A 19163-nucleotide genomic window follows, 5' to 3' on the forward strand; every position below is an offset into this window, starting at 1 on the left:
TCCGAGTCCACGACTCAGTGTCGACATTGAGGTACGCGTTCTCATATGAGCAGGAGCTGCTTGGCTTATTTGCCCAATTGCTAGATTATATTAACATTGGACTAGTGCACAAGAGCTTGCAACTCCATTAACTATTCGAGTGTGCGCACTGGATAGTGAAGCGCAACAATACTAACAATTCCTTTGATCCAGATACATTTATACTCCAGCGTTTCTGAACATAAGAGATTGAAATTATATAACCACTCCTATCTGTGGAATTCAATATTATGCATTTTAACTTTAGATTTTATATGTTAATTGTAGATTTTATGGTATAAATATACACGTGTTTTACTATTGTGATTTAATAAAATTTTACACAAAAAGCTACTATTGGTCCAAGTGTTGAGTGCTCGCCCTAATTTTGATTTGAGCCACAATGTATAAATTCACCTGTTCTGAAAGCCCCATGAAGACCAAGGAGGACAAAGTTGTCAAGAAAAGTCATGTCTAGAAACAGTGGGAAGAAGCTTGGTGAAACGTACATCAGGGTACTTCTGCACCACTACCCTGCACTGTGTTATTGTATCAATCTTATGCACTATGGCTTTTTGATTTATTTTTCTAATATTATCATTCTAGTTATCCTGTCTCCGCTTTTAACTAAATGACATGGTGGGTGAAGTTTAGATATATGGCTGTCTAATTATATACTATCTGGGGTGCTCTGTTTATATCGATGCACTGTTTGCATTGTTAACCTCTGCATATTTAATCTTTTTGTGTGCAGTTAGCTTATTACACTAAGGACTATTGCACACGGACGTTTTTTTTTCCCGTTTACTGGACGTTTTTTGCGTTCCGTATACGGAACCATTCATTTCAATGGGTCCGCAAAAAAAACGGAATGTACTCCGTATGCATTCCGTTTCCGTATTTCCGTTTTTCCGTTCCGTTTTAACATAGAACATGTCCTATTATTGCCCGCAAATCACAGTCCGTGGCTCCATTCAAGTCAATGGGTCCGCAAAAAAACGGAACACATACGGAAATGCATCCGTATGTCTTCCGTTTCCGTTCCGTTTTTTGCTGAACCATCTATTGAAAATGTTATGCCCAGCCCAATTTTATCTATGTAATTACTGTATACTGTATATGCCATACAGAAAAACGAAACGGAAAAACGGAACAGAAACGGAAACACAACGGAAACAAAAAACGGAACAACGGATCCGTGAAAAACGGATCGCAAAACACTGAAAAAGCCATACGGTCGTGTGCAATAGGCCTTACGACCACTTTTTCTGGCCGAGTGCCACACCTGGTTAAGGTTTTTTCTATTTTATATATGTGTTGTTACAATCCAGGTTAACCATACTGTAACGCTGCCTTTTCTAAATACTGAAGCGGATAATATATGGTGGGTGACGCAATCTTTTATATGTTTTTTGTTTTGTTTATATTATTGTGATAATAAATTGATAAAGATGTATCAATATTCTTTTAAAATTTAGTCCTGTGTGTTATTTGGGGTAATTGTCTTGGAATGGTCTAGTCAAAGCTCAAACTTTATTCCAATCGATCTGGGGCATTACTTGAAGACTGCTGTACACAAGCACCATCCATCTAAGGGCTCATGCCCACGACAGTACTTTGCGTTCAGTATACTGGCCGTTTTTTGAGTTCAGTATGCGGTACATATACTGAACCATTCATTTCAATGGTTCAGCAAAAAATACTGAAGTGTCTCCGTGTGCATTCCGTTTCAGTATTTCCGTAACGTGAAAAGACAGAACATGTCCTATTCTTGTCCGCAAATCACGGTGCTTGGCTCGATTCAAGTCAATGGGTCCGCAAAAAAAACGGAACGCATATGGAAATGCATCCGTATGTCTTCCGTATCCGTTCCGTTTTTGCTGAACCATCTATTGAAAATGTTATGCCCAGCCCAATTTTTTCTATGTAATTACTGTATACTGTATATGGCATACGGAAAAACGGAACGGAAAAACGGAAAGGAAACGGAAACAAATAACGGAACAACGGATCCGTAAAAAACGGACCGCAAAACACTGAAAAAGCCATACTGTCGTGTGCATGAGCCCTAAGGCTACATTCACACAAACGTTTTTTGCGTTCTGTATACAGGCCGTTTTTTGCGTTTCGTATACAGGCCGTTTATTGCATTCCGTATATGGTCCGTATACGGAACCATTCATTTCTATGGGTCCACAAAAAAAAAGCATTCCGTTTCCGTATGTCCGCATTTCCGTTCCGCTACATTTTGAGTCTTGTCCTATTATTGTCTGCAAATCAGGATCCGTGGCTCCATTCAAGTCAATAGGTACGCAAATTTTTTTTAACAGATACGGAAATGCATCAGTATGTCTTCCGTATCTGTTCTGTTTTTGCGGAACCATCTATTGAAAATTTTATACCCAGCCCAATTTTTTATTGTATATGCCATACGGAAAAACTGAACGGAAAAACGGAATAGAAACTGAGATACAACGGAAACAAAAAAACGGATCCGTGAAAAACGGTCCGCAAAACACTGAAAGGCCGTTCCGTGGCCCTGCCCAAAAAATATAGCATATCCTATTCTTGTCCGTTTTGCGGACAATAGGCATTTCTACAATGGGCCGCCCGTTACGTTCCACAAATTGTGGAAGGCACACGGGCAACTTCCGTTTTTTGTGGATCCGCGGTTTGCGGACCGCAAAAAAACTGAACGGTCATGTGCATGTAGCCAAAAAGCCATACGGTCGTGTGAACGAGCCCTTATAGAGATCTAGCAGGCTGTACCAGCACAGCCTGCCAGATCTTACAGGATCAAGCATTGCTGGATTTTCTACATTGACTCTAATGAGGTCTGGAGGTGATTCAGCTGCTTTACAGTATAAATTTACCTGGTTTCGGACAGACAAAAACCATTGCATGCAACAGTTTTTTGTCTGGCCAACAGCAGGCATTTGTGCCAGATCTCCTTAATGGAGATGTGAACAAGGCCTAAATTTTATCTGGAAGAACTCGCAACAATCCCAGTGTCTAGATGCGCTAGGGAAATACTCCAACAGACTTGTATCTGTAAGGCCCCTTTCACACCAGCGAGTATTCCGCACGGGTGCAATGCGTGATGTGAACACATTGCACCCGCACGGAATCCGGACCCATTTATTTCAATAGGGCTGTGTACATGTGCGTTGGTTTTCACGCATCACTTGTGCGTTGCGTGAAAATCGCAGCATGTACTATATTCTGCGATTTTCACGCAACGCTCGCCCCAGAAGTGAATGGGGTTGCGTAAAAATTGCATCACATGCGCAAGCAAGTGCGGACGCGATGCGTTTTTCATGGATGGTTGCTAAGACCATTCAGATTTTTATCACGCGCGTGCAAAATGCATTAAATCGCATTGCACCCGCACAATAAAAACTGAACACGATCGCAAACAAAACTGAATGGACTTGCTTGCGAAATCGCGCAGTTTTCACTGAACGCATCCGGACCTAATCGGCTCACGTTCGTCTGCAAGGGGCCTAATTACAGCAAAAGGTGGCTCCACAAAGTGGTGGCACTAAATGTGCCACCACTTAGTGGTTGATACTTTTTAACGGCTAACTGGAAAGATGATGAAAAAAATGCAAGCTTTTAAAGCTACTTAGGTCTCTTCCTCACATTAACATGTGTGAGGACGAGAACCGAGTAGTCTTGAAAGCTTGCAATTTTGTCATCATCTTTTGAGTGAACCTCGGCAGGCTGTTCCTCTGCCGGAAGATTTTAGCGCTAATCTGAAACTAGCCTGAAACGGTACAAAGATATGTTTTACTTATGCACTTTAAGGTTCTCTGTTTTTTATCTTTAATTATTGTGTGTCACTGTAAAAAATATTTACGATCTTCAAAATGATATGTGTATTGTGTAAATCAAAATGTGCAAATCCCAAAAATCCATTTTAATTCCAGGTTCTAAAGCAACAAAACTGGAAAAATATCGGGGTGCTATACACTGCAAACAGATATATTAAAATATATGTATATAAATCCACTAACTAGAATTTATTTGGGCTTCCTCGCGGACAGTACATAAAGTTCGGATCTATAGCATAATGCAGAGTGAAAAGCTTGGGAAAGTGCAGCCCTGCTGATCCATGTCAACATTCCACCCCCTCGGCCTTTCCCAAGGTCTCAGGCAGAAAACCCTTTTTTGTTCTTATCAGTTCAAACAAGAACAATGAATTCCTCTAACCCACAAGAATGTGACAATGTGCCAGCAAAGCCAACCAGGAAGGTGATGTATGGCCTATATGCTAAAGCTCATTTTGCAAATCTGCATAGCTACAAGCAAATACTGTAACCAAATATTATATAAATGACTAAACATTCTGCAAAATGTTATTTGCTATACAGGTAGAACATGGTGTTAAAAACAAATCTGTTTTCTCTACAATATAGTTTTGCCCAGGGAACAGAATACTGTGCCTTAAATGTATAGAATATATGACTCTCTATAATTTATATGCCATTAGAGTTGGCGAGCTGCTGTTTCCATAACTTCCAACAAACTGTACTCAACTGTACTCAAACTCACTAGGAAATGTCCATATTGTCTCTAAAACCAAGCCTAAATCAAAGTCAGCAAATTGGTGGCCGGCAGTGCTGGGTGCGGCCACAAACAATCATTTCTATTGGCCCGCAAAAATATTTAGAAATGAGAAATGCTTGCCACTCCTTCCATTCATTTCTATGGGGCCGACAGCTATTTTCGGCAGGCTAATAGAAACAAAGCCAGCAAAGTGGTGGCCTGACCTGACACTGCCGGTCACCATTTTGCTGGCTTTGTTTTAAGGATAGGTGCGGGTCCCAGAGTTGGGAACTGCACCTATCAGACAATGGGGCATATCCGAGATATAGATGCAGCAGTCTTAAAACAGTATCACAGGACTGGATGTAGGGTTGCATCAGGTATTGAAGTCTTGATACTTTTTCGATACTCTGATACCCGGTTCTGTCCAATACTGACTTTGGCATTGTTTTCGATAATAAGCTGCCAGCTTCCAGCACCATACAATGTATAGTTTCCTCTGCCATCGGCTGCTTGAAACTGCTGATCGTTAAGGGTTCTAGGTGTGCCCTTTAACTTCAATTGATTGCACTTACATAAAGCAAGCACATATGCTTCATTATCAAATATGCAGGAAGAGTGGACTTCCAATGTCGCTGCATCCAGGAAAGTTTTACAAATAAAAAAATAAATTGCTACAACAGTTAAAGGGGTTCTCCAGGAATTAAAAACATTTAAATACTTAAATATTATTTTATGATAAATATATTCACAAATACCTTTCATTACTTAGAATGGCTTGTTTTGTCTGGGGAGCAATCATTAGGATAAATAAAATGGCAGCGTTACTATCAGTACACACAAAACCTGTCCTAATCACACAGGAGGACAAGCTACTTCACCACAATGAGCCATAGAGCTGCCTCATCCTCCTCTCTGTTCTGCTTGTCAGGAATCATGGTCCTGAATACAGGTGAATCTCTGTGGGAATGGAGATGATGAGGAGACATGAGAGGAGGGTGAGGTGTGGCTGATGAGTAGCAGCACTGGTATGCAGTCTCTATTACCACAGCCCCACATTACCACAGCCTGTTTTGTCCATCCTCTCTGTACTTCATGTCTCCTCGTGAACTAAATTCCCCAGATTCAGCTAAAGTTCTTATCATCTGTATTCAGGATCATAATCCCTGACAAGTAGAGAGGAGGAGGAGGCAGCTCTTTACCTCAGTGTTGTAAGGTAACTTGTCTTCATGTGTGATCAGGACAGGTTTTGTGTGAACTAATGGGACAGTGGCCATTTTGTTTCCCCTGTTGATTGCTCCCCAGACAAAACGAGCTATTATAAATAATGAAAGGTATTTGAGAATATATTTATAATAAAGTAATATTTAAGTATTTTAATTTTCTTAATTCCCAGAGAGCCCTTTAAAGAAACCAAACAAATGATTTCTCTTTCACAGATCTATTACTACAGACATAATTGGGGTCATTTACAAACATTTTTGGCATAAAAATGTTGCACGTCCCCTTTTTTGTGACTTTTAATTATTGTCTACAATATCTTGTTGCAGGGGCATTATTACGGAGTGTTCAGGGTGTGGCAGTGGTGTGCTGGGGTCGGGACTTCAGCTCACAACAACAATACCAACATCCCTAAAAACAGACAAACGTTGGCAAAAAACGACTCAAGCCAGGGGCTGGTCTAGGTTTAAAGCCAGGCACAAAGACTGCTGAAGATGCGCCTAAATTTATGACAAGGTGCACGCCTAGTCTTAACTAGGCTCATCTTCCGCCAGCAAAGCCAGCACAAAAGGAGAGTAAAAGGCAGGTCTTTGTAAATGACCCCCATTATCTTTTTACCAAGTAGTTAAATGGGTTTTCCCAATAACATTACTTATCCCCTATTCAAAGGATGGGGATAAGCAAAGAGGGTAAAGCCTCATTCACACGTCCGTGTTCACATCCGTGAGAAGGTGGTCAGTGATGCATCCGTGAAGCTGTCCGTGAAGGATCCGCGTTGGGTCCGTGGGTCAGTTTTTTGCTGTCCGTGTGCCATCCGTGTTTCACTGACACTGAACAGCTGAAAATAATTTTCAAAACATCTCTTCCTAATGATCCGTGAAACACAGATGCAACACGGATGGCATCCGTGTTTTTCATGGACCCATAGATTATAATGGGCGTGATGGATCCGTAAACATGGACAAAATAGAGCATGCATCCGTGCTAAAAACACGGACCCACGGACTGTGCTAAAATACTGATGTCTGAATACACACATTAAAATGAATGGGGACGTGTGCTGTCTGTGGATAACACGTACAGCACACGTCCGTGAAACACTGACGTGTGAATGAGGCTTAAGACTGCTTGAACTACCAGTGGTCATGAAAAGATAGGTCCTAGAGTGCCCTATGAGAATGGAATGGTGATGCGTAAGTTACTCATAAGCACCACAGTTTCATTCTCATAGGGCAGGGATGCTCAACCTGCGGCCTTCCAGCTGTTGCAAAACTACAACTCCCAGCATGCCTGGACAGCCTACAGCTAATAGGGCATGCTGGGAATTGTAGTTTTGCAACAGCTGAAGGGCCGCAGGTTGAGCATCCTTGTCATAGGGGAATTTGGGACCATTGTTTTTGTGATTGCTGGGTGTCCCAGCAGTAGGACTCCATCGATCAGATACTTCAGTAGTGGAGGGGAAAATAATAAAAGATTGGGGCATATTTACTATTGTGGATGCTATTGCGTTGCTGTAATTTTGCGCATTTTTGTTGCACAACGTATCATCTCATTTTAGACAGATTTATTAAATAAATATCAGAAGGAATAATCCACTGCGACTCACCTGTTTTGCTTTTCCAGCTTGGGAGCATGCTTTAAGATGCAACAAATGTTCCAAAAATTTGGCCCAGAGTGACCAACCTAATAGTTGTGTAAAGTTAGTTAAACTGTCTAGCCATGCACCAAATTTATCACAAAGTGAGCCATTATGCTTTTTTTGGTGCATCTACAGACTGCCTGAACTTTATCTGTACATTTAAGACAGGATTCATATATTTGTTCCACTGTGTTTCAAATAGGCCATACACATTCAACAGCAGTTCAGCCGACAGCTATCTCAACTGACTCCCAAACAACTCCCTTATAAATGTGCATATTCGGCTTGACAGAACTGTAGTTTATATTGAAACCATTTAGAAGTGTTATTGCCTTTGCGAACACTTTTATTAAATTTTGTTACATTTTTTGGGGAGTTGAACTGATGGAAAATCAGCAAATCTACCATTTAGATTTTTTTTGTTACACTGGTTTCTGTATGGCAGAAATACATTTATATTTTAATGGTACAGACGATTTGGGATGTGGCAATGACGAGGATCTTTTTTTAAATTATTTTTAATATGGGGAAAAAGGGGTGTGTGATTTTTATATATTTTGTAAAACTCTTTTTACACTTATATAAAGTCCCCTTAGGGGATTTGAACATGCGATTGTCTGATCGCTTCTCCCATAGATTGCATTGAATTACCATTGCAGCCTATCAGAGTTTTAAGTTCCAATGGAGCCCTGTCACAGGCATAACTCTATAGGAACATCTCTGTGGTAGGCATAGAAGTCTCTAGCGAGCTTGAGGCTACCACAGTGAACAAACGGCTCCCTCGATCTTAGCGTGACTCCATGAGTGAGGCGCTCCCAGGTTTACACTGCTCAGATGCTGTGGTCTAAACTGACCACGCATCTGAGGGCTAAATGTCCAAAATGGGCGTTATCGCTGATCTTAGACATTACCTCCAAGTGTTCTTTGTAAAACAGCAGGCACCTGGTTGCTATGGCACCTGCTCAGCTTCTGAGTGGGCACCATCTTTGAAAGTTAGTGCGGAAAGAGGTTTATGCATTTGCTTTACTGGAGGTTTTTCTGTTGTTGTGATATGTTTCAAGTACGCAAGCACAGGAATTTTTTAAATTAGAGAAAACAACTTAATAGAGCTTTGTAAATATAATACATTTCTGCCCATTAACAAACTGAAAGTTATGTATTTAAATATTCACTTTCAATGCAATTTTAAAGACTGTACATAGTTTCATTCAGTAAAAAATGTTAAACTTTTTTACTTAAAAAGTTTATTAATGGCAACTCAAACAACTGAATTTTAGGTGACCTGACCTTGCGGTAGATCTTACAAACAAACAGACAACAGGAATGCTTTGAAGTTTTAATGCAAAGATTTTTATCTAAGTTGCATAGTATATAAAGCTCAAGTAAAATAAAATTCTGGCTTATTTCTCAGGTTTACCCCAAAAATATTGTAAAAACGGTATTGCAAAAAGTTCTAAAACCGTAACATTGAAAAAATAATTAGATACTATATAAACCAAATACACTTTACAAATATGTAAGCACACACAATAAAAAAAAAAAAGTTGAAGAAAATGTTAACGAGAATGGGAGCTGAACGACAAAGTAATCTTAATAGAGTTTTCTGTTTCCAGCTACAACCACTGTGTTATTTCCAGCGCCGTTGACTGCTGAGATTGATTGGTAGGGGTGCCGCTGATCTGGTATTAGTGAACTATCCTTAAGCCTGTTTCATACGAGCGGATGCCGTGCGTGTCATCCGCAGCATGAAAAACAACAGCCAAGCCCCGCTCCGGACACCACAGGCACAGAGCATTAACAAGATTGATAATGCTCCATGCCTCTCTCTGATCTTTCTAGTACAAAATCACAGTGAGATAAAATTGTCACTGTGTTTTGTAGCAAAAAGATCACAGAGAGGCAAAGAGCATTATCAATCATGTTAATCCTCCGTGTCTCTGCTGTCCTGTCTTTCACGCTGCAGATGACACGCACGGCATCCGCTCGTGTGAAACAGCCCTTAGGATAGGTTGCTAGTATCTAGAACTTGGACAACCCCTTTTTGAATTATCAGCAATAAAATGTAGAGCACACAAGTTTAATGTACACATTGAGGGACATTTATGAAGACAAACGTTCCCATATGCCAGTCTTGATCTTTGTGTGCCAGAGTAGGATGCGCCATATTTATTAAGACTCAGATGCCAGGGGCTGGTGCCACGCTAAGCCCTGCCCCCCCAATAAGCCCCCCCCCCCCCAATAAGCCCCATCCACTTTTTTCATCCACAAAAGTAGCATAAATGCCTTAATAAATGTCCCTCAATATCTTTGGCACTTCTTGTGTATACAATTGCAATCAAAGCTGCTTCTTACTTCTGGCAATGTTAAAGGGGTATTCCCATCACATACAATGGGAGCATATCGCTAGGATATGCCCCCATTGTCTGATAGCACCTACAAGGAGAACGGAGCGGGGAGAGCTGTGGCTAGAGGACCCCGGGTTTCCTGGGGTCTGTTCACCACCAAGCGCTGCTACCATACAAGTGAATGGGAGCGCACCTGCTCCCATTCATTTCTATGGGGCAGACGGAAATAACCGAGCCAGCGCTCAGCTATTTCCGGCGGCCCCATTGAAATTAATGGAGGGTGGCTGCGCATGAGCAGTGCACCCTCCATTCATTTCCCCACTCCGTTCTCATTGTAGGTTCGGGTCCCAGAGGTGGGACCCGCATCTATCAGACAATGGGGGCATATCGCTAGGATAGGAAGTCTACACATCCCTGGTTTCTGTGATGTAAAAAAAATGAGACAAAGATAAATCATTTGAGAACCTTTTCCACCTTTAATGTGACCTATAAACTGTACCACTCAATTGAAAAACAAACTGAAATCTTTTAGGTAGAGGGAAGAAAAAATATAAAAATAAAAGAATATAATTGCATAAGTGTGCACACCCTCTTATAACTGGGGATGTAGCTGTGTTCAGAATTAAGCAATCACATTCAAAATCATGTTAAATAGGAGTCAGCATACACCTGCCATCATTTAAAGTGCCTCTGATTAACCCCAAATAAAGTTCAGCTGCTCTAGTTGGTCTTTCCAGTCATCCCACAGCAAAAGCCATGGTCCACAGAGAGGTTCCAAAGCAACAGAGGGATCTCATTGTTAAAAGGTATCAGTCAGGAGAAGGGTACAAAAGATATTCCAAGGCATTATATATACCATGGAACACAGTGAAGACAGTCATCATCAAGTGGAGAAAATATGGCACAACAGTGACATTACCAAGAACTGGACGTCCCTCCAAAATTGATGAAAAGACGAGAAGAAAACTGGTCTGGGAGGCTACCAAGAGGCCTACAGCAACATTAAAGGAGCTGCAGGAATATCTGGTATGTACTGGCTGTGTGGTACATGTGACAACAATCTCCCGTATTCTTCATATGTCTGGGCTATGGGGTAAAGTGGCAAGATGAACGCCTTTTCTTACCAAGAAAAACTACATATTGCAAAAACACATCTGAAGTCTCCCAAAAGCATGTGGGAAAAGGTGTTATGGTCTGATGAAACCAAGGTAGAACTTTTTGGCCATAATTCCAAAAGATATGTTTGGCCCAAAAACAACACTGCACATCACCAAAAGAACACCATACCCACAGTGAAGCATGGTGGTGGCAGCATCAGGCTTTGGGGCTGTTTTTCTTCAAATGGAACTGGGGCCTTAGTTAAGCTAGAGGGAATTATGAACAGTTCCAAATACCAGTCAATAATGGCACAAAACCTTCAGGCTTCTGCTAGAAAGCTGAACATGAAGAGGAACTTCATCTTTCAGCATGACAACGACCCAAAGCATACATCCAAATCAACAAAGGAATGGCTTCACCAGAAGAAGATTCAAGTTTTGGAATGGCCCAGCCAGAGCCCACACCTGAATCTGATTGGAAATCTGTGGGGTGATCTGAAGAGGGCTGTGCACAGGAGATGCCCTCGCAATCTGACAGATTTGGAGTGTTTTTGCAAAGAAGAGTGGGCAAATCTTGCCAAGTCAAAATGTGCCATGCTGATAGACTCATACCCAAAAAGACTGAGTGCTGTAATAAAATCAAAAGGTGCTTCAACAAAATATTAGTTTAAGGGTGTGCACAATTATGCAACCATATTATTTTAATTTTATATTTTTTCTTCCCTCTACCTAAAAGATTTCAGTTTGTTTTTCAATTGAGTTGTACAGTTTGTACATTAAAAGGTGGAAAAAGTTCTGAAATGATTTATCTTTGTATCTTTTTTTTTTTTTTTTTTTTACAGAAACCTAACATTTTAACAGGGGTGTGTAGACTTTTTATATCCACTGTATATGATGGGAAAACCCCTTTAATGCTGAAGTGTTGTGTTTATTCAACTTAAAGGGGTTGTTTCATCTTGCTGTTTCCATGGAAATATGGGAATAAGTGCCGGACCCAGGTGGCAAGGCTTATGGAAACAGTGAAGTAGGCTATATCTCCCACTGTATTGAACAGGAGCTACAAAAGCAGTGTGGCAGAAGAAGATAAGCTGCTTCCATAACTCCCAGAGGTGCAGAAGCAGTGTAGCTCCCATTTACTGGAAACAGCGGAGCACCAATCCACTCAGCTTCTCCGTAAACTTGGCCACCTGGTACCAGGGATTAGTCCCATGTCACCATGGAAAGCGCGAGTTGGGACAATCCCTTTATATTTAGATTTTGTTTTTTTGCATTAGACAAAAAATGCTTTAATATAAACCTACAAATTGGCTTGTCCCAGGATTTACCGGTAAACTGGATAGGTGATAAGTGTCTAATTTGTGGGGATTAAACCGCTGGGACTTCCACTCATAACTGGAATTTTCCCCACATACAAGTGGAGCAGCAGTCGAGTATAAACAACAAAAATAACGCAAGTGATAGATCTCTGAAATGATGGACACCAAGGGCACCCTATGGACTTTACTGGTAACTGTCAGGGTTTTTTGCATGGTGTCCAGCATTTTTAATAGAATCTGCAGTTGAGGCTTCTAACATTGCCTCCAAAGTAAATGTGAACACAACCTATTCATTTACTAAGCATGTCTGTGTTTGAAACAAATATTTTGAAATTATGGCATTTTTGTCCACTTTGTGCACCAGTCTGGCATTCATAGCCAGAATGTAGCTGACAAAAACATGCTTCATGCTGCGTTTTTGGCCCATATCGGTGAAACAACCGACGCTACAAAAGGATTCTCTGACATTCTGGTGTTACTTGAACCAAAATTTTGCATTTTTATACCTCTCACTCAAGTTTTGAAAAGTTGGTGTGGTTCGTTATGTCAATTAGTTTGAAGCCAGATTTATCACTGAGATTTTTCACTGAGAAGTTACAAAAAAACTTGCATATTCAAATCAGTAGGGGGTGGAGTAAAAAAAACTGAAGTAGCATTTCTAGACCAAAGTGTTAGATTTAAAGAGGACCTTTCACTAGAATAGAAAATCTAAACTAAGTATACAGACATGGAGAGCGGCGCCCAGGGATCGCCCTGCACTTACTGTTATACCTGGGCGCCGCTCCGTTCTCCAGGTATAGCCTCCGGTATCTTCATATGTTCGGCTCCACCCAGTTGAGCCTGCCGGCGTCTTTCTCCCCGGCTGTAGTGCTGGCCAATCGCAGCGCTCAGCTCATAGCCTGAGAGAAAAAAAACCTCTCAGGCTATGAGCTGAGCGCTGCGATTGGCCAGCGCTACAGTATGGGAGAAGGAGACGCCGGCAGGCTCAACTGGGTGGAGCCGAACATATGAAGATACCGGAGGTTAGGGCTGCACGATATATTGCAAAAATAATCGAATCGCGATAATCGGCAAATGCGATATGGCGATTCGGCCGACCCGAAAACGCAGCGATTATATATGAAGGGGCCCCTATTGATAAAATGTCCTCTGTCCTATTGATAAAATGGCCAGCCTCTGTACTTACTTTCACGATGAATGCACTGCAGCGAGCGGGAGCGAGCGAGGCGGCCGCCGGCGCGTGACTGACGTCACTTAGTCACGGTCCTGCTTCCTGAATTAAGTGACAGTGACGTCAGTCACGCGCCGGCCGGCCGGCTCGCTGCCGCTTTCTGCAGTGCATTCATAGTGAAAGTACAGAGGCTGGCCATTTTATGAATAGGAGAGTTATATGCGCAGTTTAGGACACATAGGGCCATGAGGGGGACCAGCATAAGATGCTATATGTGTGTCTTATGCTGGCCCCCCTCGTGGCCCCATGTGTCATAGCACACATCCCCTATAACAGTGCCATCCACAGATCCCCCATAACAGTGCCCTCCACAGATCCCCCACGTAACAGCGTCCTCCACAGATCCCCCGCGTAACAGCGCCATCCACAGATCCCCCGCGTAACAGCGCCATCCACAGATCCCCCGCGTAACAGCGCCATCCACAGATCCCCCTCGTAACAGCGCCATCCACAGATCCCCCACATAACAGCGCCATCCACAGATCCCCCACATAACAGCGCCATCCACAGATCCCCCACATAACAGCGCCATCCACAGATCCCCCACATAACAGCGCCATCCACAGATCCCCCACATAACAGCGCCATCCACAGATCCCCCACATAACAGCGCCATCCACAGATCCCCCACATAACAGCGCCATCCACAGATCCCCCACATAACAGCGCCATCCACAGATCCCCCACATAACAGCGCCATCCACAGATCCCCCACATAACAGCGCCATCCACAGATCGCCCACATAACTATGTCATACCCAGCCGCGTCAGCGGAAAATCCAAGCAAATAGACCTCTAGCACAATTCCCTTAAAATATTGCATCGCATATCGTTATCGCAATTTTTAGGGCCCTAATCGCAATCGCACAAAATTCCCATATCGTGCAGCCCTACCGGAGGCTATACCGGGAGAACGTGGCGGCGCCCAGGGATAATAGTAAGTGCAGAAGATCCCTGGGCGCCGCTCTCCATGTCTGTATACTTATTTTAGATTTTCCATTCTGGTGAAAGGTCCTCTTTAACTATGTACACCAACAAAGAATCAAGCAAAAACTGGATTAACTTTCTGATGAACTTTTATTAACTCTTTCTAGGAGAGAGATGGGAAAAACAGCAATACTGCCACTGTGTTTTTACGTTATACATTTTACGGCATTAATAACATAATATATTTATTCTCTGAGTCAGTACGATTACAGTGATACCAGTGATACATATTTCTTTTTTTACGTTTTACTACTTTTTTTAAATAAACCCTTTTTTTTTAAAGAAAAAAATGTTTTTTGCATTGCCGCTTCCCAAGACCCATAACTTTTTTCTTTCTATGGAGTTGTGTGAGGGCTTGATTTTTGCGGGACAACTTGTATTTTTCATTGGTATCATTTTTCGGTGGCAACTAAGAATAAATTAGCAATTCTGTCAGCTTTTACACACACACATCGCCACCCTGCGATCGCATTTGCGGGGTGCCAATGGGAGACAGAGGGAGTCTGCTCCCTCTGTCAGCACTTTACATGCGGTAGGCGCCATTGCCCGCGGCATGTCAAATGTTAAACAGCCCGGATTGGCACTCCGGTCTGGGCTGTTAGAGCAGGGCCGGGGCTCTCAGCTTAGACTGGGCCGCCATAAAAAAGCCCTGGCCCAGCCTAAGGTCCTTTAGTTACCGCCATAAAAAGGCGTATGAGTGGTCAATAGGGGTTAAAAAATTACCCTCATAATAAATTATCCCATTAGCATTTTGTCCCAGTTGTAGCAGAATAAGGGCTCATGCACACAAACGTATTTTGTTTCCGTGTCCATTCAGTTTTTTTTGCGGACTGTATATGGAACCATTCATTTCAATGGGTCCGGAAAAAAACCAGAAGCTACTCCTTGTGCATTCCGTTTCCGTATGTCCGTATTTCCGTACAATATTAGAACAAGGATAGGACTGTTCTATTTGGGGCCAGCTGTTCCGTTCCACAAAATACGGAATGCACACGGATGTCATCCATATTTATTGCGAATACGGTCATGTGCATGAGCCCTAAAACAGATGACATTTTACAACCAGCTTTACATATTGAATAGCTGTTAGAGAGTTCTCCCAATGTCTCCATAATGATGGATTCTTGGCAATGCAGAGTAAATTAATAAATTCTTACCCATTTTCTTGGACGCCCCCGTGGACGCTTCTCACCGCTGCCCTCTTCTTTCTTTAAGCATAAAAAAACTACATTAATATGTGTGTATATATATATATATATATATATATATATATATATATATATAGTTACATTAGATTAAGCAATATTTAAAACAGAATGGTACATGGAAAAACACCATCAATGTTGATCCTTCTCTATTAAACGGGTTGTACCCCCACTAAATTCTATTTTAATATAATTTTGCATGAAAAACTAGTTACATTTGTAATTTACATTATGTTACAAAAATGCTCCAATTGTTAAATATTTTCTCTACTCCAGTATAATGGTGCCCCCTGATATTTAATCTTTATAATAATGTGCATGTCCAGTTACTGAGACAATCACACATGATCAGTTCCATGTTTTAACTGCCACAAGCCACATCTACCGTTAGAAGCGGAGAGAGCTACAGTAGAAAGTACACGCTCCCTGACCTGCAGCAGAAGGGACATGCCACCTGAGCTGCCAGCCTGAAGAGCAATAGAAGAACTGAATAGGGAAAGTCCTGCACCCATGTAAGGTACAGGGCCTGTTCTAGCTAGAAAGAGAGTCATGTACTATATGATGTATTTCATTTTTTTTACATTAATCATCGCTTAATCCCTTTAAGTCAATAGTGCTAAAACCCTGATTTTCCTGTACATTTTGAACAATAGGACTGCTGTAAAACAAATGTTTTTTTATGTATATGTAAGATATATATACTTACAATACAATAGTTATTAAGGGCTGAATAAATGGATTATAATTTTAAGTGCAACTTTAGGCCTATTGCACATGACCGTATGGCTTTTTCAGTGTTTTGCGATCCGTTTTTCACGGATCCGTTGTTCCGTTTTTTGTTTCCGTTGTGTTTCCGTTTCTGTTCCGTTTTTCCGTTTCGTTTTTCCGTATGGCATATACAGTATACAGTAATTACATAGATAAAATTGGGCTGGGCATAACATTTTCAATAGATGGTTCAGCAAAAAACGGAACGGAAACGGAAGACATACGGATGCATTTCCGTATGTGTTCCGTTTTTTTGCGGACCCATTGATTTGAATGGAGCCACGGACTGTGATTTGCGGGCAATAATAGGACATGTTCTATGTTAAAACGGAACGGAAAAACGGAAACGGAATGCATACGGAGTACATTCCGTTTTTTTTGCGGACCCATTGAAATGAATGGTTCCGTATACGGACCGTATACGGAACGCAAAAAAACGTGAAAAAAAAACGTCCGTGTGCAATAGGCCTTAGGTAGTAAAATAAGTCACAAACAAACCTTGTATGGATATACAGTAATTGTTATTAATTATTAAGCACCTCTACTTCATTGTCATTGAACCATTTCATACCCATAGTACTAGAGTGTATGAAGTAACTTGTCTTGTACGATACTCAGATATAGCTCAGCAATGAGACCACCATGGATCTTGGTCAAGTATCTAACGCCTTTGGCTATCAAACAACCCCATATCAACAGGCTGCCTCCACAGAACTTGACAGTTCCTTCAATTTCCTGATCTGTTAGCCCCCTTTTCCACTGTTTGTTGTTCCAGACCAATTTGCACCCATCAGAGCCCAGTCTATTGACTTTCGTCTCATTGCCCCAAATCACCAGTTTCCAATCTTCTACTGTCCAGGAGAACAACAGTAACAATGACAAATGTTAAATGACAAGAATCTGCATAACTAATCAGATGCTAAATAGTTGCAAGTGCAATTTATGTATGAGATAGCACCCAATCAGATTCCACCTTTCATTTTTCCTTTGAAAAATGAAAGGTGGAATCTGATTGGTTGCTATGGGCAACTAAGCCAGTTCCACTTTACACCAGTTTGATAAATGACCCCAATAGAGAAACATATTCCGGTGCTGTGTGGGAACAGGTTAGAAATGGTTATCAGAATTCCTAACAAAGTCACATGCTGTACCTGTGATATGCGTGGAATACAGTCCACAGCATTTTGAGATCTTCCACTTGCTTTTCCATCGCCATTATTCATTTTCTGCTGCTTTATCTCAACACATCAGCACCTTGGTCAGTATGGATGTCAAATTATGCTAAATTCTTTTTTATTCCTTGGCCGGTTTATATTGTTTTATTTGACATCACATTGTTGCTAGCATGTTGTGGTTTTGTGTATTTATTCAATCTTAGGGTTCGTTCAGTGAACCATATGGGCCATGTGAACTCCATGCTGCGGTGCGGATCCGTTGACTTGAATGGGTCCGCGATCCGCAAAAGATAGAAAGTCCTATCTTTTGTGGAGCAGAGGAACGGATTAGGTACATGCCTCTGCACCGTAAAAGACAGAACATGTCCTATCATTTGCTGTATTTTGCGGATCGCGGACCCATTGACTTGAAGTCAATGGGTCCACAGTGCAGGGCGCACTGCACCGCTGGACAGAGTTCACACAGCTGGTGCCCATACAGTTTTCTCCATTTATGTTGGTGAATATGATTTTTGCATCCATCTTGGTAGATTTTATTAGGTATACTGTGCTTTTGGAAAGCCTTTAGACCAGGCATCCTCAAACTGCGGCCCTCCTGCTTTTGCAAAACTACAACTCCCAACATGCCCGAACAGCATACAGGTATCAGCCTACAGCAGGGCATTGTGGGAGTTGTAGTTTTACAACAGCTGGAGGGCCACAGTTTGAGGATGCCTGCTTTAGACCCTTTCCCTTTTTTCACATTTTGCTATGTTTTGGTCTTGTACTAAAATAAAACAAAACGTTCTAATTTTCCCTATTATTCTGCACTCAATACCCCATAATGACAAAGTGAAAACAAAATGTTCAAAATATTTGATCATTTTACTCAGGACTTAGTTGAAGCACCTTTGGCAGCGACTGCAGCCTCCAGTCTTCTCTGGTATGATGCCACAAGGTTTGCACATCTGAATTTGGGGATTTTCTTCCATTCTTCTCTGCAGATCCTCTAAAGCTCTTTCAGGTTGGATGTGGACCTTTGGTAGACAGCAGTTTCCAGTCTCTCTACAGATGTTTAATTGGAGATTGGGCCTCTCAAGGACACTCACAGAGTTGGCCCTCCTAAGCCAAGCAAATCTTCAGCCCAGTCTAAGGTCCAGACATACTGCATCAGTGTCACGGCGGACGGGATCTCAGATACACAGATAAACCAACAAACAAGTCTCTAGGCGAGAAGCTGGGGAAAGGTCACCTCCTAGCAAATCCCTGACTTCTCTCCCTACACTGCTAAGCCCACATTCAGACCTTGAAGGTAGAAATAATGTGTCCTCGTGCCTGGGCTGAAAATACCCTAGAATCCCTGAGATGGTGAAAGGGGAATAGGGGCAGCCTGCTCCCTCAGAACCTGGAGGGGACAGACGACACACAAACAACCTAGACAGCAAACAACAAAAACAGAAACCAAACTTATCTTATCTGAGCTGGAACAGACAATACTTCCTTCCTTGCTTCCAAGGCCAGACTGATTTCTATAACCCGCACAGAACACTGGGAATGAGTGAGATTTAAACCAATGACCCCACCCAGTGCACCTGAAGGGAGGCGGATCTATCACGACTCCAAAACAAAAACAA

General features: G+C 41.9%; 1 protein-coding gene across 1 annotated transcript in view; it reads right to left on the reverse strand.

The window, feature by feature from the left end:
• HMGA2 (high mobility group AT-hook 2) overlaps positions 1-19163 on the reverse strand; it is a 243360-nt gene that overhangs the window by 168391 nt on the left and 55806 nt on the right. The window contains exon 3 of the mRNA XM_040409219.1: positions 15560-15610. Within this exon, the coding sequence (XP_040265153.1) occupies positions 15560-15610 (51 nt within the window). The remainder of the gene's footprint in view (positions 1-15559; positions 15611-19163) is intronic.

This window comes from Bufo bufo, chromosome 1, assembly GCF_905171765.1.
Source record: "Bufo bufo chromosome 1, aBufBuf1.1, whole genome shotgun sequence".
Classification (NCBI taxonomy): Eukaryota; Metazoa; Chordata; class Amphibia; order Anura; family Bufonidae; genus Bufo; species Bufo bufo.